The 20,472-nt window shown below is 38.6% G+C and overlaps 1 protein-coding gene across 1 annotated transcript; it reads right to left on the bottom strand.

The window, feature by feature from the left end:
* Positions 1-5,145: 5,145 nt before the first annotated feature.
* Positions 5,146-17,694, bottom strand: LOC133367577 (vomeronasal type-2 receptor 26-like). Its single transcript, XM_061591672.1, has 7 exons — positions 17,678-17,694; positions 17,038-17,329; positions 14,918-14,985; positions 13,336-14,044; positions 12,869-13,096; positions 9,971-10,097; positions 5,146-6,056 (listed from the first exon to the last, which is right to left on the bottom strand). Exons 1-7 carry the CDS (start codon positions 17,692-17,694, stop codon positions 5,146-5,148), a joined length of 2,352 nt encoding a protein of 783 aa, XP_061447656.1.
* Between the last annotated feature and the right edge of the window lie 2,778 nt (positions 17,695-20,472).

Genomic DNA, 20,472 nt, shown 5'->3' with positions numbered 1-20,472 from the left:
TATTCAAGTGAGGGCCCTGGGCTATTTCTTCACTTTTAACAAAGCCAAGCCTGTTCCCTTGTGAAGAGTGCTGAAAGCTGTTAGAAGACTCATGTTCCCCTTACTGAGCTACAATTCTCAGAGTTTTCTGGGAAGAAGAAATGACTGTTAAACCACTCTGGCAAACTGTTGCTCTGTGAGGAGAATAGACAACTCATGGAACCTTTCACAAACTTCTCTTCCCAATTTTTTTGAGGGAAGCCATTTTTTAAAGTGGAATAAATGTCTGGTCTATGTGGCCAGGGTTAAAACTGTGTAGAAGTGAGGAGGCATATGCAGAAGCCTCGAACCCAATGTCTCCACAAGTGGGGATTCATCTCCAAATGAAGACAGCTTCTATGCAAATTCTGCTGAGTGCCCTTAGATGTTTCTGTATGACTGGGAATGTTGTCAAAGCAGGGTTCTCATTTCTCAAATGGTTAGCATATAAATTAAGAAAAGAACGTCAAAAAATATTATTTTAAAGATACAAGAAGGAGATGAGACCTTGACAGATAATGTAAAAATTAAAAAGATTTTTCATCAATATTATTCAACATTGTACAAATGTCAGGAAATTCCATCTGAAAAAATAGAAGAGTATATATCTAAACAGAATTTGCCTAAAATTACAGATTTTCAGAGACAAGCTATTAATGGCCCTATTACGTCAAGAGAGATATCTGAAGCTATAAACAAAATTAAATTAGGAAAGGCACCAGGACCAGATGGGTTATCTGCAATGTATTATAAATGTTTGGAGGAAGAACTCTTACTACCTTTACAGTTTACAATGAATCTTATTTTACAAGAGGGAAAGATACCGGATAGTTGGAAAAATGCTAACATAACATTAATACCTAAAGAGGAGCAAGATTTAACTAAAACAAAAAACTATCGACCAATATCTCTATTGAACAATGACTATAAAATTGTTACAATGATCTTGGCAGAAAGATTGAAAATAATATTGCAACAATTTATTCAGGAAGATCAATCAGGGTTTTTACCTAAAAGACAATTACGTGATAACGTCAGGAATGTCTTGAATGTCTTGGAATATTTAGAACAACGAAATGATAAACAAGCAGCTTTGATTTTTTTAGATGCTGAAAAAGCATTTGATAATTTGAATTGGAAATTTATGTTTCAGGTTTTGGAGCAAATGGATTTTGGAGATAATTTTATAAAATGGATTAGATCAATTTATACATCTCAGAAGGCTCAGATAATTGTTAACGGAGATTTAACGGATTCATGTGAAATACAAAAGGGTACAAGACAGGGATGTCCTTTATCTCCCCTTTTATTTATTCTGGTCTTAGAAGTGCTGCTTAGAGATATAAGGCAAGATAAAAGAATTTCGGGATTAAAGATAAAAAAAAGAAGAATATAAATTGAGAGCATTTGCTGATGATTTGATAATTGTACTAGAAAATCCTTTGGAAGGAATTAATGTATTGATGGACAAATTAAAAGAATTTGGACCGTTAGCAGGATTTAAGATCAACAATCAAAAAACAAAGATGTTGGTGAAAAATTTAACTTTAAGGGAACAGAAAGAGTTAATGGACAAGACAGATTTTACAATAGAGAAAAAGTTGAAATATTTATGTATCACTATGACAAATAAAAACTCAAAGTTGTTTCATAATAATTATGAAAAATTATGGACAGAGATTAAGAAAGATTTGCTAAGATGGGATAAACTACAACTGTCATTAATGGGTAGAATATCTGTGATAAAAATGAATGTACTACCGAGAATGATGTTTTTGTTTCAAACAATACCTGTAATATCCTCTGATTTACCTTTTAAACAATGGCAAAAAGATATCTCTAAATTTGTATGGCAAGGAAAAAAACCAAGAGTTAAATTTAAACTACTACAAGATGCCAAAGAAAGAGGAGGACTGGGATTACCAAATTTGAGACTTTATTTTGCTGCCTGCTGTCTAGTCTGGATAAAGGAATGGATCTTATTGAGGAATAAAAGACTATTTGATTTGGAGGGACATAATTTGAAGTGGGGATGGCATGGATATCTATGGTATGACAAAGTAAAAGTAAATGTAGACTTTAATAATCATTTTATAAGACGTCCTCTGTTGAAAATATGGAATAGATATAAACCAAGGTTTTATTCGAAAATACCATTATGTGTCTCAAGTCAAGAAGCGTTTTACAGAAGAGAAATGGCTGGAAAAGAGAAATGGTTAACTTATCAAGAACTATTAGAAAATGTACATGGAGAATATATAATGAAAGAGAAAGAAAAACTGATAAAGGAAGGATATAGTTTTCAATGGTTTGCCTATTTACAATTGTTAGAAAGATATAAAATGGACAAGAAAATGTATGGGTTTGAAATAAGTAAATCTGATTTTGAAATAGGATTGTGTACAAATGATGAAAATATAATTGCGAAAATGTATAAACTCTTACTGAAAATGGATATGGAGGAAGAACAAGTAAAAGAGTGTATGGTAAAGTGGGCAAAAAAATTTGGTTATAACATACAAATGGATCAATGGGAAAATATGTGGAAAAAAGGCTTGAAATTTACACTATGCTATAATCTTAAAGAAATTTTTTATAAAATGATGTACCGTTGGTACATGACTCCAGAAAAGTTGTCAAAAATGTATAGTAATGTTTCTAATGTTTGTTGGAAATGTAAACAACAAGAAGGATCATTTTATCATATGTGGTGGCTGTGTAAAAAGGCAAAATCATTTTGGGCACAGATAGGTAGGATGATGCAAAAAATTCTAAAGATAAACATTCAGTCAAAACCAGAATTTTTTTTATTGGGTTTTATGGATAAACAAATAGAAAAGAAATATGGAAGAATAATATTATATCTGATTACGGCAGCAAGATTATTATATGCACAAAAGTGGAAAATGGAATCAACACCAACAATGGAAGAATGGCTATTGAAATTAATGGACTTAGTAGAAATGGATAAATTGACATGTTTACTTAGAGAAAAATCGACAGATACATTTCTTAAGGAATGGAAGCCTCTCTTAGACTTTTTGTTGAAAGATCAAAATAAAATGATGATACTGGGATTTGACGACTAATTAAGACAGCCTATGGAGAAAAGGGATTCTGTATATTAAGGGACAGGTTTGATGTATATTATATACTTATAGCTGATCTGCGACAAATCGGAAGTCAACTATTTTATTTTTATTTTTTGTTGTATTGTTATTTTTTTTTATTTTGTTTTGTTTGTTTTTTGAAAAATTTGAATAAAAATTATTAAAAAAAAAAAGCAGGGTTCTCATTTCTGCTGAAACTTCTATGTATATTCAGCTGAATGCATGTAGAAGCCTCCTTTACATCTTTGTGTCCCCCAAACAATTCTCTCAATGGGCTTGAGTACAGACAAATGGGGAAGGGAATACAGCCTCTATTATACCACTTAACATAGGGCACTCTGTCACACTGGGACTTGCATGTAGCAAAAAAAGTCATAAACACTGAAACAGAATAGGCATTTTCTATGAAATCTATTGGATGCAATAGACAAGGTCCATTCTTAGGATAGATTCATTTCGTCTTAGACTTCTCAGAAAAAGCAATAGAAACTCTATCAGTGTGCATGAGATTCAGATTAATCCTGAGGTGAAGCAAGATGCTTTGGGGAATTTTTTTGCTTTACAGGTTGCCAACAGCTGAAGAGGTGGCTGGTGAAGCACTGTGTGTCATCACATCGATCGAGATATCATATGAATCCTGTCAGTGATTTCTGTTCAAACAGAAAGTAATGGGTCTAATCTTACTATAATACCATAACACCAGCATGATGGGGGGGAGGTGGAGAGGAAACACCAGAGCAGAGCTTGGAAAAGTTCCTTTTTTGAACTGCAACTCCTATCAGCCGAATCCAGTGCCCATGCTGGCTGGGGCTGATGGGAGTTGTAGTTAAAAAAAGTAACTTTTCCAAGCTCTGCATCAGAGTGAGGAGAAAGGAGAACTCCATTGTGACTGACAGTCCAAGTTTATCTTCAGAGACAATTATTTTACATGCAACATGATAGTTCTTCCTATTCCAAAATAAAAGTGAAAGGTGTTAAACCCAAAGGCCTGTGGACCTATTTGTCTGACATTTGGTAGGTTTATTATCCAAGGACAATTCTCTCATATCTGCACTTTTCTGCCCAATTTCATCCACATTCATACATATGAAAAATTTATAGATGTTTCCCAAAAACAACAGCAACATTAAAGATGCCCACAACAAAAGCCAACGAAACTGATCAAATTTCCTCCATTTGTGTCAAAAGGGGGAGGAAGATATTGCTTTATTTATTTCCCCTAAAATGAATAGGGTTGAGAAATGAAGTAGACATGGATGGACCTCAAGCTTATGAGGCAGGCTGTTTTGTGAAGTGCTGAATTGGGGTCTGAACTGAATCTTGTGATGAGTGCACACCGCCCAACCAAAAATGTTTTATGACTATGAATGAAAGGGTTATGGTGCTGTTCATCTCTTCCTCAGGATTGCTGAGGGCTGTCATTTTAGCAGCAACTACTATACAATTCGCCCCCCCACCTATTATAAAATGAGGAAGCAGTTTATAATTAGCACAGTTCTAGATTAATAACTTTAACTATTGTTTTGTAAACTGCTTGCATAGAAGTTTTATTTACAGTTAAGTGATATACACATTTTGTTAAATGAAATGGAAATGGACTGCCTTCAAGTTGCTCCCGACTTATGGCTACCCTCTGAATAGGGTTTTCACGGTAAGCGGTATTCAGAGGGGATTTACCATTGCTTCCCTCTGAGGCTAGTCCTTCCCAGCTAGGTAGAGCCTGTTCAGCTTGCCACAGCTGCACAAGCCAGCCCCTTCTTTGTCTGCAACTGCCAGCTGGGGGCAACTGGGCTTCTTGGGACTATGCAGCTTGCCCCCAGCTGCACAGGTGGCAGGGCATGTAACCCCTGAGCCACTCACTGTGGGGGTGATCTTTAGCTGGCCCTTGACACCCAGGAGACATGAGCGGGGATTTGAACTCACAGGCTCTGGACTCCCAGCCAGGCTCTGCTCCCCACTGTGCCATACCAGCTGTTATTTTGTTTAATAACTACATTTAAACAATGACTGGACATAGTCATTTGGTTCTTTCATTTTTTCTCATTAGCTGTTCCCTGTTGTTCAGCTCAGGCCTCAACAAAATAATGTAACACTTTGGAGAAAAGATACAACCCAACAACCCACCACTGGAAGCTAACATTGAAAAAATTTCCACAGCCACCATGTATTTTCCTTTGGTGCTCAGGTAGGTCGGAACAAAGGAAAGCCATACGCTACAGAAGACCAACATGCTGAAAGTGATGAACTTGGCTTCATTGAAACTGTCGGGTAACCTCCTGGCAAAGAAAGCCACAGTGAAACTGATAATTGCCAGGAAGCCCAGATAGCCCAGGGCAATGTAAAGCATAGTCACAGATCCTTCATTACACTCCAGTAAAATTTCTTCAGTCACTGAATGCATGTCAGTATCTGGGAATGGGGGAGAGGTTGCCAGCCATGTAGCACAAGTTCCTGCTTGGATAAGGGAGCAGCAAAGAACAATGGAGCTAGACAGTCTCTTACCCAGCCACTTTCTTATCTTGGATCCTGGTTTGGTGGCCATGAAAGCGAGAACCACAGTCATGGTTTTTGCCAATACGCAAGAAACAGCCACTGAGAAGATAATTGCAAAGACAGCTTGTCGGAGGAGACAAGTCACCTTCTTAGGACGGTCAATGAACAGCAATGCACAAAGGAAGCAGAGCAGGAGAGAAATGAGGAGAGTGTAGGTGAGGCCCCGGTTGTTGGCTATGACTATGGGAGTGTCATGGTGCTTCAGAAATGTTCCTAGCACCAATGCAGTGACCACAGAAAAGGAAAGAGCAAAGAAGGCTAAACTGATCCCCAAAGGTTCTTCATAAGATAGGAAGCTTACATCCTTGAGAATACAGAAATCCCGTTTTTTGTTTGGATACGTTTGGTCCAAACATATGTAACAGTCATTCACATCTGAAAATGAAAGCATGAGGCTTAATCTCATGAGCAAACCATTAAACTCAACAACAATCCTCAACAGTTCTTCTCACAGGTAATATTTTCACTGATCAAGTTAGTATTTATTGTAGATTCTGTAAAATGAGGTGGGTAATGATGATGGAGAGCACCACTTCTTCATACTGAGATTTCCCAAGTGCTTTATAGCATTCTAGGTTGTAGGCAGCCATTTTATTTCTACAAAGATGACCAACAGAACTCAAATAACCTTACAGAGCCCTGTTGTATTTATTGATTTATTTACAACCATGACATTTCTAATTTTGTAACTAAAGTGTTCTACACAACTATGCAAATATTTTAGTATTGGATGTGATGGAATGTTGAATGTTTTGTGCTTATATACCACTCATTGAACCAGCAGAGTCAACCAATAATGGAAGAGGAGAGGGAAGGATTTTTAGGGATGGTGAATCCAGTTTACATGGGTTTATACATTAAATTTGGTAGTCCTGTTAAAGATCCTGCATCATTCTGTCTCTGTGTGTAATTGGCATGTTAGCTTCCGTAGTTCATATTTGTTGCTGTTCAGCCATTGCTTTATTCAGTGGCTCACTATCTACACCAGCAGTGAGTCAAGCTTGACGGGTTATAACTGTGCTGTATTGTTTTGTCCCCCTTCTTAATCACTCTCCCCACCATGACCTTCCACTACTCTTTTCCATTCTGGGCATGTGCACATGCATTTACATGCACACATATCTTTTTTTAAAAAAATAATCTTAATTAAAGAAAAAATTACAAAGAAATATTAAAAGATAAAAAAAGGAGGAAACAGAAAAAGAAAAGTAAGGAAATACTTTTTTACAAAGATACTTCTCTTACAGCTTATATATATATATATATGTATAACAAAAGCATTACTAATAATATATCTATATGTAATATACTATATTGTCAGAAATATATGCACAATTACATATATTAGGTAAATCACAGCAAATAAAATAATGTGCATGGATACTTATTCTCCTGATGCATTTGATTCCAGAAAATAATTGCCCAATCTTCTATATATTTATTTGCCCATTCTTTTCTCTTAAATAATATGTTACTTTTATCAAATTAATGGCATTCCAGATTCTGTGAAACCAGTCAAGAATTGATGGTACTTTCGGTTGCTTCCTTTCTTGTGCAATTTCAGTTTTTTTGCTAGTGTTAATAATGTAGCAATCATTTCAAAACCTGTTTCTATAACTACGCCTTTTAAATAATTTAGTAAAAATATATATGGTTTAAAGGGTAATCTGTATCCAGTTATTTCATATACTCTATTTTTGTATTTTTCCCTTTTCTTTCCTCCCCCTTTAACCACTGGTGTGAAAGAGCCAGACAACAAATGTTACCAGAATTTAATTATATTTTGTGATGGGCAAAATGGAGGGTTGTACATTGGGGACACTACCCATTTCCATAGGCCCCTGTAACTGTTAACAGTACAACCACACAAGCTATTCCACGCACACACACAATCCCACAGCAGCAATGATATACTGGGATTTTGATAGAGAGGTCTTGCACAATACCTTTCTATGTTTGTATGTTTCTTTGTTTGGATGTTTTATCCCTGATGTATGTACTGCAATTAAAATATCCAAGGTAATCCTCAACATGTACTGTCTGGAAATCCCAAGAGAATACTTCCAGGACTGTACACAGACCCATGGATTGGCCTAGATCCAACTCAGACCAACCGGAAGAATATTCTACCCAGCCCATATCTGGCCCGATATTATTTTTTTCTGGGGGTGGGGGTGGGATAAGACTAATGTTGGATTAGGATTTTTTAAAACCCTAATGAAACATGTGGATGAGATGGGGTGGGGGAAGCAGCAGCAGCTGTGACTTCTTCTCAACAGAGAGCAGGAGGGTTCAATCCTGCTGGAGTCTGCATCAAGATCACCATCTCTGAGGGGAAGGTGCTTGTGAAGAAGCACCCTGCAGCTCACAAGACTGAATCCTCACTCACTAGCAGGCTTCATTTTGGCAGTAATCAGAGTTGCCATCAGATGAGTTGTTATTCCTGATATTCTCTGTCTTTGCGAAGAGAATGTTGGAAGTAGCAACTCTCTGTGCATGGTTTTTGATTCATTCTTCTTTTGTTCCAATTCATTTTTTTAAAAAAATGGCTTTGAAATCATTGATAGTGTGAATGATAGTTTTATTGATCTACCTTCCATGTGAGCTCTTCAAATGTGTATTCCTTTTCACTGATGTCAATAAGATATTGATTGTGACTAACAGACAGAAAGCAGCAGGGGGGAATGAGGTGTTGGTTGCAACTGAAAGATAGAAAGCAGCAGGGAGGAAGACACGGACTTGATAATCTGCCTTAATCTGTGTGCAGTGCACTTGAAAAGGAATACACATTTGTATCACAAAGGAATACAAGGAAAAGGAATACACATAAACAGGCAATCATTACAGAGTTCAGAATAAAGATTGATACCAGTGGAGATTCATGAATAAACAGTGATTATTAAATCGATAATAATGAAACATAAAAAAGGAGAGGAATCCATCCCTATCACTCACTAGCTGGTGAAGACCATTCCGTCCTGTGGGGTGGTGCTTCACAAGTGCTTGCCCTGCAGGAAAAGTGTGTGTGAATAACCTTGCAGACTGTAGGAATCCTCTGCTCAGCAGCAAGTGATTCAATCCTGCTTGGGTCTGCTGTGGAGAACATGCTTGTGAAGCAGATCCCTGCAGCCTTCCCACCTGATGCCCTGCTCTAACAGCCCAGACCACTCCAGGTGGCCTGACCCAACCTGGGGAAATCTAGAGTCTCTCAACCTGATTCAGCCGAAGCCCACATCCCCCAAATGAGCCCAATTTAGTTAAGGGTTTGGGCTTTGGCCAAATGCAGTGCACTGTCCTAAATAGTTCTCTTTCTGAAATCTAGATGTGCATTCAGTGTGCACTAATCAGTTGAAATAGGCATGCTTTTGTATCATTTTGACTGCCAGAAACAAAATGGCAACACTGTGCTGAGGTGGGGAGCAAATGGAAATAGGAGTGTGGGGATGATTCAGTGATGATGATGTTGTCATGTAGGCACTACATAAGCTTGCAGGCATGAACAGACTGATTCCACAATAAACTCCTGCCTGGAAGCACCCTAGTCCATTTTTCGCTCCCCCCCCGAATTATCGTTCCATTTTTCAGATTATTTATTTTTAATTATAAAGGCAATGCCCTCCCCAGCATGACAAAGCACTATTCTATAAACCATGGCCACTTGCGAGGAGCAGTGAAGGGAAAAGGGAATGAGAAGGAGGAGACTCCCCAGAAGTTGGAATCATTAATAGAATACCAGGAGAAAGCCCATTTCTCATTGGTTGTTGGTTCACTTATCCAAAAGTCAGAACAAAACCTCAAAATCATAAAACAGCAGCAATAACATCACAATTAGAATCGCAGGTGCAGATATGCAAATATAACAGTATAACTGTACAGATGATAAAAACCTATGGTTTCATAGCTGGGCATACATTCAGTGTCCTACAAAGGTCCGAGGAAAAAAATGAATCTTCAGTTATAATCAAAAGTAGAAAATATTGACACCACTCACACCTGCAATGGAAGAATACCCTATATAATCAAGGTAATTCCAAGGATGGTCCTATCCTGTGTCAACATATGGTGTGCTTTACCCAATGCAAGACCTGGAGAAGGGCCTCCCTTCCTCTATAAGGTGGTGTAATCATTCTGAATTTGTGCCCCACGACATTTAGTCATTCATGACTTTATAAGTTAACATCAACAGGCCAGATTACTTCCCCTTCAGCAACTATAGTACACATGTGCTTGTATATTCTTCTGAACAACAGACAGTGTGTCTTGATCCTGCTGTACACTATATATCTTACCTTTCTGGTCTGAAATCTTCCCTTCTGGACATGGGATGCAATCATAGCAGCAAAATGGCTTCCCCTCCTTCACTTTTTTGCTAGAACCAGGACGACAACTCTCACTGCATACAGAAAGAGGCCTTGTCTAATCCATGAAAGAAAGAAGAGAATATTGTGCTTGGAATCCTTAAGTTCCAGGGGCCTTTTTTATATCTTTATTTATTTAATTTATTTATTTTATTTAATTTCATTTATAAACCGCCCATAGCCAATGGCTCCCTGGGCGGTGTACAACATACAATAATACAATAAATGAACAAAATCACAGATAAAAATACAAATTCATAATAACACTAAATGATATTAGCATAGCTAAAACATTAAAACAGTAAAATACATAGAAATATATTAAAATGCCTGGGAGAATAGGAAGGTTTTAGCCTGGTGCCGAAAGGATAGCAGCGTAGGCGCCAGGCGTACCTCCTCGGGGAGACTGTTCCACAATTCGGGGGCCACCACCGAAAAGACCCTAGATCTTGTCATTATCCTCCGAGCCTCTCGGTGAGACGGTACTCGGAGGAGGGCCTTAGATGTCGAACGAGTGTACGGGTAGGTTCATAGCGGGAGAGGCGTTCCATCAGATATTGCGGGCCCACACCGTGTAAGGCTTCATAGGTCAATACCAGCACCTTGAATCTGGCCCGGAAACAAATCGGTAACCAGTGCAAACGGGCCAGAACAGGTGTAATATGTGAGGACCGCTTGGTCCTCGTCAGTAGTCTGGCTGCTGCATTTTGCACTAGCTGCAGCTTCCGAACCGTCTTCAAGGGCAGCCCCACGTAGAGTGCATTACAGTAATCCAATCTAGAGGTCACTAGAGCATGAACAACTGACCCTGCCAGACCCCCAATGGAGGCATATTAGTAACTGAGCTTTAGAATGGGAGCCACTGAGCTCTCATACCTGTGTGCGTGGGTATGCCCATTGCAGCCTCTTTATTATTCCTTTGAAAGAACCAAGTGCAAAGCAGCAGCAGATATGCTTGCAAAAGGAATGCAAAGTCATGGATGCTGCCCTTCTGAGTTTGACCCACTGAACCTGGGTGGGTCACACACACTTTGTGTGGGAGGCCAATGTGGGGAAGAAAACAATCTCTTTCCTTTTTGTAATTCACTTACTTTCCTCAAGCAACCCATTCCTTTGTCCTATTTCTCACTTGCACACCTGAATTGCAGTGGCAAATCAGGATTGGTGGGGAGAGGAAAAGAAATGGAGGCATAAAGAGATGAAAATAATCTCTTCCTTTGCTAAATATGTGTGAGAAATCCACCAGGATCAGTTGGTGTTGCTGAAGTATTCTCAGAAGGGCAGCAACAGTGAATTTTCACTTCTTTTGGAAGCATAATTGTTGTTGTAAACAAAAGAAAACAACCAAATAAAGAGTCAGCAATAGGCATGCAAATATGTGCACTAGGGATGGGGAAGAATATTCACTAAATCAGACTTAGTACCATATTTGGACTGAATCTGACAGTCTGCTGTCTTTTTGGACCGGCACTGATTTGTTCCAGTGAGCAGCAACTGTAATTGGCACGGCCAATTTTACGTAATTATCTTCATAATTACAAATGTTATTATCCATTAACTTCCATGGATTTACATAAGCATTTAGGTTTAAAATTACAATTTTTTTCCCCAGCAAACAAAACCCAAAACAGCAGATTGAATCAGCCAGTGCAAAAGCAAGCGGCAACAAAAAACAAAGGCAGATAAGGATTGAATGATAGATATCGAAATACAAGCAGATTGGAACTAGGCAGCAAACCCCATCCCCAGTGTGCACACAGAGACACACTCCAGTGCTGCTTCTCACTGGTTATCTTTCCATCTCTCTGGTACATGCCAATTAGCATACTTTCCTTCAGGTCACTTGTTTGCTTTCTTCCCTTGCCCATCTATACATTTGCATTTGCTTGCTTTTCTCCACTCTGTCAGTTTACCCACATTCATCCTCTCTTGAACTCCTCTGGACGCCAAGCTGCAAGTCCCTGCTCTCTAGGTGCAGCTTAAAAAACCTTTTTTGGAAAACAGCTGGCTATGTCTATCAGCAATTGCTAATAATAAGTGGAGTTTCCTAAATCCTATTTTGAATAGTGAAGTGCAAATATCTCTGTGAGTGAGGTCACATCCACACCATACATGTAAAGCATTTTAATACATATTTAATGCACATCTAATGCATATGACTTCCCCAAAGAATCTTGGGAATTATAATTTACATCTCACAGAGCTACAATTTCCAGGAACCATTTTTGGGGATCACATCTCGCAACTTCACAAGCAACCCCACCAAACTCTACTGAAACCCACTCACACATTATGTTCATCCCCAATGCAACCCCACCACCATTCACCCTCTACTGAAATCAAAACACTACACTACAAGCCTTATGCATACATCATGCATAACAATGCATAAACCACTGTACCCCAATACTGCAACTTCCCCAACCCACCACCACCAATATCTCCATATCACACAAGCCAACACATGCCCCCACAATCTCCCCCACAGGCATACACAGGGGCAATATGTTTAACAGAATGTAGCATTTAAATATATTTCCTTTACAAAACCAGGGAAATTCAAGATTTTTTTAAAAAAAAACTGCCAGTTTTAAACCAGAGTTAAGACTATCTCATGTCGCTGCAAGCTTTATGAATTCAAGAAATTGGAAACCTGATGCCTTGACATATGTTCTCCATGTTCAGTAATGTTATTGAGCAATGTTTCAAAATGTGTTTCCTTTCAGTTTACCCTCCATATATTCTGCTTCTTTCAATAAAAACCCAGTATTTTAAAGGGAATAAATTGTATACATAAGTCTTAATGAATCACCTACAATTTTACCATACCTGGTTAAACCAGCTGTGCCACGTTAAAGCGTCCTCATTGATGGTGAACATTTGTTCTGAAGGATGCTGGGGATCCATCCTTCCAACTTTCACTTTATGAAATGATTGGTTTGATGAAACAATCCAATTAATAACATCATACCCAGAATCTATCTCCCCTTTCACGTTAAATGAAATCTTATCTCCAGCACTGTTATTAAATGAGATGCCTCTCAAAATGTGATGAAGCTAGATTGAAAAGAAAAGGCCATAATTTAACAAGGGGAAATTGCATTTGGATCTTTCAGAGTAAGATAAATTTCAGCAGCATCATTCAATCGCAGGACAACTTCAGGAAAACAATCTCCTACACAAATAGGACCACCACCACCAAATAGCATCACCGTAACCCCCTGATTATGGTACATAACCACAAGATAAGATTTAAATCATTACCTGCCAGAACTGCTGATTCTGAGGTGAAACACACTTTGGTCCACCATACGTTGGTGTCTGCCTCTAGATGAGAACATGGAATGTACAGCATGGGCCACAGCATAAACAGCATTGTAGATACTGTAGCTGTGGCCTGTCATGCTCATTTCAAAAAAAGGTTCAGGAAGAACTGCCAGCTTCTCCTCTCCAGTGCAAACATCCCCATCCACCTCACCTGCTACTGTACTTGGGAATACACAGGCAAAGGCCTGTTGCCAGAAGTCCCTGATAAAATAATCACCTTTTGTGGTGGAAGGGTTTATATGTTCAAGAAACTGGTGAAATCCAGGTACCTTATTGGAAGGAATAGCAAAAGACAGAGCCCCATGGATTATTTGTGTATCCCAAGTTCTTTGATAAACCATAGATGTCAGCTCCATCTGGGCTGTCATTATCCACACTAAACCTTTTGGGTTAATTGCCATATATTCTTGTTCTGATAAATATGGAAACCATCTCACAAATACCATTGAATAAGATTCTCCATAGGCCACTAATACGTTGGCTGTGCTACCCATGACTTTATCATGTATTTTTGCACACTGTTGTAGCACGTCTTTAAGTTCTGTGTCAAGAGTTAATTTAGGAACTCTTTCTATAAAGGCAAAGCAGATACCACTAGAGGAAAACATTGGAACCACCATTTGCACAAATCTTTCTCCATTCTCAAGATCCATAGTAAGGAGCCCAATCCATGTCCACCTGAAATGCAGAAGTAAGGAGAGAATCCCCCTACACTGAAGGGCTTCTTGTGGGACCATCTGGTAGAAGGAAAAACCTGGAGTTTTATCAGGCATGGCTGGAGCAGAGCCATATATGAGCTAAAGAGGAAGGTGCAGAACAGGAGGGAAAAGATATAATAATTTTATAGCACTTTCATATTCAACACTTTCAACTATAACACAAACACAATAAACAAAGCTACAGAATGTGTACAGAGTCGGCAGCGTATTGTCCCATTTATCAGTACAAGATGTTTAATACACCCACAAACAGCGGAAGTCCCTCATGAGCCTTCAGTTCTATTGTAGTCAGGAACCTCTGAGAATTGGGGGTGGGGGTAAGGATTTCTCATAAAGGAGAAGAAAGTGTGTTCTGTTGTGTTTCACTCCTGGCTAATCTATACTGCTGTATCAATTTTTCAGTCAAACTCATTTGCCAGATTCCATTATACCATTGGCTTGTGGAAAATTATTTATTGTATCCAATATGAATGATGGCTGTGCCCTTCCTCCAAAGTTGGAGGCTCTATTCTTCTGAATACCAATTGCTAGAAATGGCAGGAGGGGAGAGTGCTCTTGCACTCAGATCCTCCATAGGGGCTACCCAAAGGCATTTGGTTGACCACTACGTGAACAGGATGTTGAACTAGATAGGCCATTGGCCTGATCCAACAGGCAGGAGGGGAGAGTGCTCTTGCACTCAAATCCTCCTTGGGGCTTCCCAAAGGCATTTCGTTGACCACAGTGTGAACAGGATGTTGGACTAGTTGGGCCACTGGCCTGATCCAGCAAGCTCTTCTTAAGTTCTTGATGACCATCTTCAGAAAACAATATTCACTTCTCAGTAAGGTACCTGTATAGATTATCTGTGTTCCCAAACTCCTCATGACCCTTCATATTTTCTAGATTGCGATCGCAGTGCTACATTTAAAGAATTTTCAACATAGCTGGGTCAATACACTATAGAACAAACGGTAATATGTTTGATGGCACTTTCAGTCATATGGTTAGTTTTATTCAACATTTTCAAATGTACACAAGCACAATAAACAAATCTCTAGAAATATGGGTTATAGTGTAAACACCTTATTATTCCATTTATCAATATAAGATATTCACCATAAATAAAATTACGAAAGCCCCTTAGGGCTCTTGAGTCCTATTGTAGTCCAGAAAGAGACCCCCCCCAAAAAAACCCTGAGACTTACATTTTATGGCAGTTTGTTAGTTTTTATTAACCCTTTTAAAATGTAATGCAAGCACAATAAACAAAAGAACAGAAACATGTCACAGAGTCATCAGTATTATTCCATTTATTAATGCAATTCATCATACTAATGATGTACATTGATAATGAAGCTCCTCTTGAGGCTTGAGTCCTACTGTAGTCTAGAAAGAACCCCCCCGACCTCCGAGAATAGGAGAGTGAAGACTATTACTATGAATGTTCATAAAGAAGATGAAAGAGGGAACGACGTTTCCAACAAAGTATCTTGCTGTATTTCACCAATAGCTAATCGATATTACTGTATCAATTTTCCTGCCAAACTCATTTGCCAGATTCTGTTATACCATTAGCTTATGGAAAATTCTTCCTTTACATTTTCAGAAATGTGTAACTGCCATTTGGGCAATCACAACCAGGGGATGATATTAAATCTTTTGGTAGGAGCTCCTTGAGTTGTTCCCAGAAGGTTCATTATACAGCTAGTACAGGGTCAGTATGCTGACCCTTAGCTATGGTAAGTATTAGCCGCCCCAAATCCTTAACAAGCGGACATTCCAACCATAAATGCATGCAGACATTCCACTGCCTGCATCCCCACTAACAAAGTGGAGATAACATTAAATTTAAGTAGTACAATCTAATTGGTATATAAGGCCACCTGTGTATTTATTTTGGCAGAACATAATAAATTCTCACCAAGGTGTTCCTGAGTTGGGGTTTATGAAAAATGCAGACCAAGATCTTCCTCCCAGGTCATTTTCAACTCCTACCCTATCAACTCCTACCCTATCACCATCAGAAAATCAAAATTTCATATTGTAAATTTATCAGGCAATACCGCCACCTTCCTTATATGCGTTGAACATTTTTTTCATAAGAGGTGACTAATTGAGGAGCACTCTAAATCCTTAATTTGCGGTTGAGGGGCAAAATAAGACACTGACACATCAGCTTGGGTTGAAGAAGGGCCACTTTATTAAATTACAGCATACAAACCCAATTTTGAAGTGACCTGAAGTGGGAAAAAACTAGGTGCAGGACTATCTATAAGCAAGTAGCTTGCCATACAGCTTTTGGGTGACCAGCCCCTATCGGGGCAAGGGCAAGCCCATCTGCTTACCCCTTACCTCGGCCACACCTTCTAGGTGAGTAGGAGGGCCTTCCCGCATCATCCCCACCCGGGGTTGAATAACCTTTGGGTAGATGAGATAAGTTGGCCCCAGAGGCAGCCCATATCCTGTCCTCGAGCCGCAAAGCCATGACAGACAGGCCTCCGGAACCGCCAATCACCTCCAAAGGTGCCTAAGGGGGCCACCTAGCTGTCCTTAACTATGAACTTCAGAGGGACACCTTCAGTGAAACATCTGCAATATGAAGTTTTCCCCACAGCCTGGCTCTATCTGTTCATTACTCTATTTCGCTGCTAGGCTAGACAGAGAACCTTCCCCCAACTCTACCTTTACAGAGCATGTGTGATTATGTCTGTATAGGGCAAGAAATGCAAAATTTTTCCTCCCCCATATTTATGTATTTTAAAATATTTAAGAGACTTATACACCACTTGATAATTAGCATTTCTAAGCATTTTATAAGAGTTTTGCAAAGTTTTTTTTTAAGGTTGTGCTTTATGCAGAACATCAGCTCACAAAATTCAGCCTCTGAAATACAAATGATAAGGCAGGCAAAACAAGCATGAAAAAACTTAAACCCATCTTGATCTCAACACAGAGAGGGATATATTATACCTGTGGAATTTTATAGATATCCAAGACTGTTGCCATATGAAGAGAGGTTAGGGGGTCAAGTCCCCCAATCACTGCTATGAGATTATTCTGGAGGTCACATTTATAGTTGGGAACAAATCTCTCCGGTGTGGATGAAAGTAGCATTGTGCCATGATAAGTCCCCCTTGCAATGAAATAGCTGTCATAGATGTGGAAGCCCAAGGTGACATTGGGCAAGAGCTCGGGGTTTTCATTGATTTCCTTTACTGCGAAGGCCAAGGCCAGGATGTGCTGGTAATTCTTCGTCACTACACTAAAATGACAATTACATTCTGTATCAGAAAGATGTTCTACGCTTTATAAACATTATCTTCACAGCATTCTGCTTTATCTTTGCTGTTATTATATATTACAGTAATATTATACCACTTTTCTTGAAGTAGTCTAAAATGGTGAACTGAGAGATGAAACAGCTAACCAATATACTCCATATACCATAAGGTTCACATTTGTATTTCCAAATGACTCATGATTCTGAACATTTTCCAAGATATGATCAAAGGGTGTTCTTTTAAAGTTGTTTCAACATAGATGTGCTGCTCAGTGGTATACCATGTTTAACTTGGGGCTCCAATAAGATTACAATCCTAAATTCACTTACCTGGGAGTAAGAGTCATTGAATTCAAAGTGACTTCTTCTGAGTAGGCATACGTGGGATGGTGTTGTAAGTCATTAGATAAATATTTGAAATGTGACACTCACCAACAGGATGTTGTGTTAGGAAATTTCAACCCATTGTTTAAATATTGCTTTTCTGCTCATTTTATTCTCCAAAAGAAAACACAACATAAAGCTTGACATGTTTTCCAGAAGTGAAAATTGATTGGGATTATATCTACAGTTTAGTTATGATATTCACCGTTAGCCAAAAGAAAATTCAGCACAATTGCTTAACTTTTAAAAAGAAATAAATGTATAATAACCATAATTAAAATACTGTAGCATATTTATCTTTAAACCCAAGATCCTTCCATCTATGAGATGTTTAAAAATACAAAATTAGCTCCTGTTGACCAGCCATTCTGGACCATTAAATACCATTTCACCTAACACAGAAATTGGAAAATAGTATTCATCTTCCAGAGCTTTTCTAGAGTTGAAGCCATCAGCCTAACTTTTTTATTGATCAAAAGAAAATTAAGTACAACTGCTGGACATTTTTTATATAACAAAACTGAGAGTAGGTTGCAACTGCCCTGGGCTCCTGCCAAGAGGAAGGATGGGATATAAGTCAATCAATCAATCAATCAAGTAAATAAATAAATAAATAACAATAACATTTAAATAAAAAATGAGCTCTGTTAGCCAATCATTTCTGCCACTAATCAGCATTTCACCTAAGAATGGAAGTACCGGTGATTAATAACCAGAATAGCAATAAGCTGTGGCGATGTGAATATGAGATCAACTGTGTATCCTTATTAAGAATTCTGCAATATATCAAGGAAAAAAAGAAAAAACATCACATACGATTCATTTTCAAATATGAAGTGAGATGGACCACAGCAGGTTTGAAAATGAACAGCTGTAGTTTGACTATTCATGCATATATAAATTTATATATATAAAGGACTTCATTATTTTTTCCTTTTTTTCTTGTTATGCAGAACAAAAAATGTTATCCCCTTCCACATACCCTTAACTGCATTATTAACATTTTTCTATGGTAAAAATCAATAAGCCACAGCTGTGAGGATTCAGCTCTAGAGCTAATTATTGGAAGGAAGGGAGGAAGTCCTTACGCAAGCTCTTCAAGCAATGCTTGTGGGGGCTCTACAGTGAAGGTTAACGCATTGGAGATGATGAAGCTGTGAGAAGCAATGCCTCCAATGATGACATCTCCTGACTGGTGATATTTGTGAAGTGGAGGGTGTGGATCACAAACATTACATTTAATTATGTGAGTCTTGCATGCCACGTGAGGAAATAGGGCCAGCATCCACCCCAGTAATATCACCATCCTGTGTTCAACAGCAAATCTTCACTTGAAATAAATTGTCCTATTTCCATTTACAACGCTCTTGTTAGAGTGCCTCTAGTTACAAACGCAAATCTGAATGTTCATTCAGTCTGCAAATAGTCCTGAACCATGAAGAATAAATGCTGCCAGTCCCTAGATGAAATTAAAAACTGTAATGGATATATATATATATATACTAGATGACATCCTTCACAGACTTTGCCTCTCAAATTCCACAGTGAGTTTGACATGCAGCAGAATTAATTATAATCCAGTTATAATGACAGAGGAAATAATTACACAGTCAGTTACAGGCTTTCCTTGTAGAATTCAGACAATCTTCTTTGCCATATGTAAACAGTTCCTCTCCCCCCGTCACTTAGGTATCAAAGGACATTTTGACTTGACTAAAATACATTCATTCGATGTATAAGACCATAGCATGGAGTTAGAGAAATCATAAACAAGTTTTAGTAGCACCATGCTGAAGTTTTGTAAGGAACATCCTTGGCACCTTCTGGAATTTACCAAACACTCTCCCTAAAACTGGAAACAGGGGCAAAGCTTTTTTGGGGTGGATTATTCAAGTGAGGGCCCTGGGCTATTTCTTCACTTTTAACAAAGCCAACCCTGTTCCCTTGTGAAGAGTGCTGAAAGCTGTTAGAAGACTCATTTTTCCCTTACTGAGCTACAATTCTCAGAGTTTTCTGGGAAGAAGAAACGACTGTTAAACCACTCTGGCAAACTGTTGCTCTGTGAGGAGAATAGACAACTCATGGAACCTTTCACAAACTTCTCTTCACAAATTTTTTGAGGGAAGCCATGACTTTTTAAAGTGGAATAAATGTCTGGTCTGTGTGGCCAGGGTTAAAACTGTGTAGAAGTGAGGAAGCATATGCAGAAGCCTCGAACCCGATGTCTCCACAAGTGGGGACTCATCTCCAAATGAAGACAGCTTCTATGCAAATTCTGCTGAGTGCCCTTAGTTGTTTCTGTATAATTGGGAATGTTGTCAAAGCAGGGTTCTCATTTCTGCTGAAACTTCTATGTATATTCAGCTGAATGCATGTAGAAGCCTCCTTTACATCTTTGTGTCCCCCAAACAATTCTCTCAATGGGCTTGAGTACAGACAAATGGGGAAGGGAATACAGCCTCTATTATACCACTTAACATAGGGCACTCTGTCACACTGGGACTTGCATGTAGCAAAAAAAGTCATAAACACTGAAACAGAATAGGCATTTTCTATGAAATCTATTGGATGCAATAGACAAGGTCCATTCTTAGGATAGATTCATTTCGTCTTAGACTTCTGAGAAAAAGCAATAGAAACTCTATCAGTGTGCATGAGATTCAGATTAATCCTGAGGTGAAGCAAGATGCTTTGGGGAATTTTTTTGCTTTACAGGTTGCCAACAGCTGAAGAGGTGGCTG

The sequence above is a fragment of the Rhineura floridana genome, chromosome 11, assembly GCF_030035675.1.
Source record: "Rhineura floridana isolate rRhiFlo1 chromosome 11, rRhiFlo1.hap2, whole genome shotgun sequence".
Taxonomy (NCBI): Eukaryota; Metazoa; Chordata; class Lepidosauria; order Squamata; family Rhineuridae; genus Rhineura; species Rhineura floridana.
The sequence above is the reverse complement of the archived record's forward strand: the minus strand, read 5'-3'. Positions and strand labels throughout refer to the sequence as shown.

What these genes read in the sequence shown, in the direction of transcription:
- LOC133367577 (XM_061591672.1), bottom strand. An exon ending in AACACAGATAATCTATACAG is followed by an intron (nt 14,045 to 14,917) that starts GTACCTTACTGA and finishes TCTGCATTTCAG; the next exon opens with GTGGACATGGATTGGGCTCC. An exon ending in AACGTATGGTGGACCAAAGT is followed by an intron (nt 13,097 to 13,335) that starts GTGTTTCACCTC and finishes TTTTCAATCTAG; the next exon opens with CTTCATCACATTTTGAGAGG.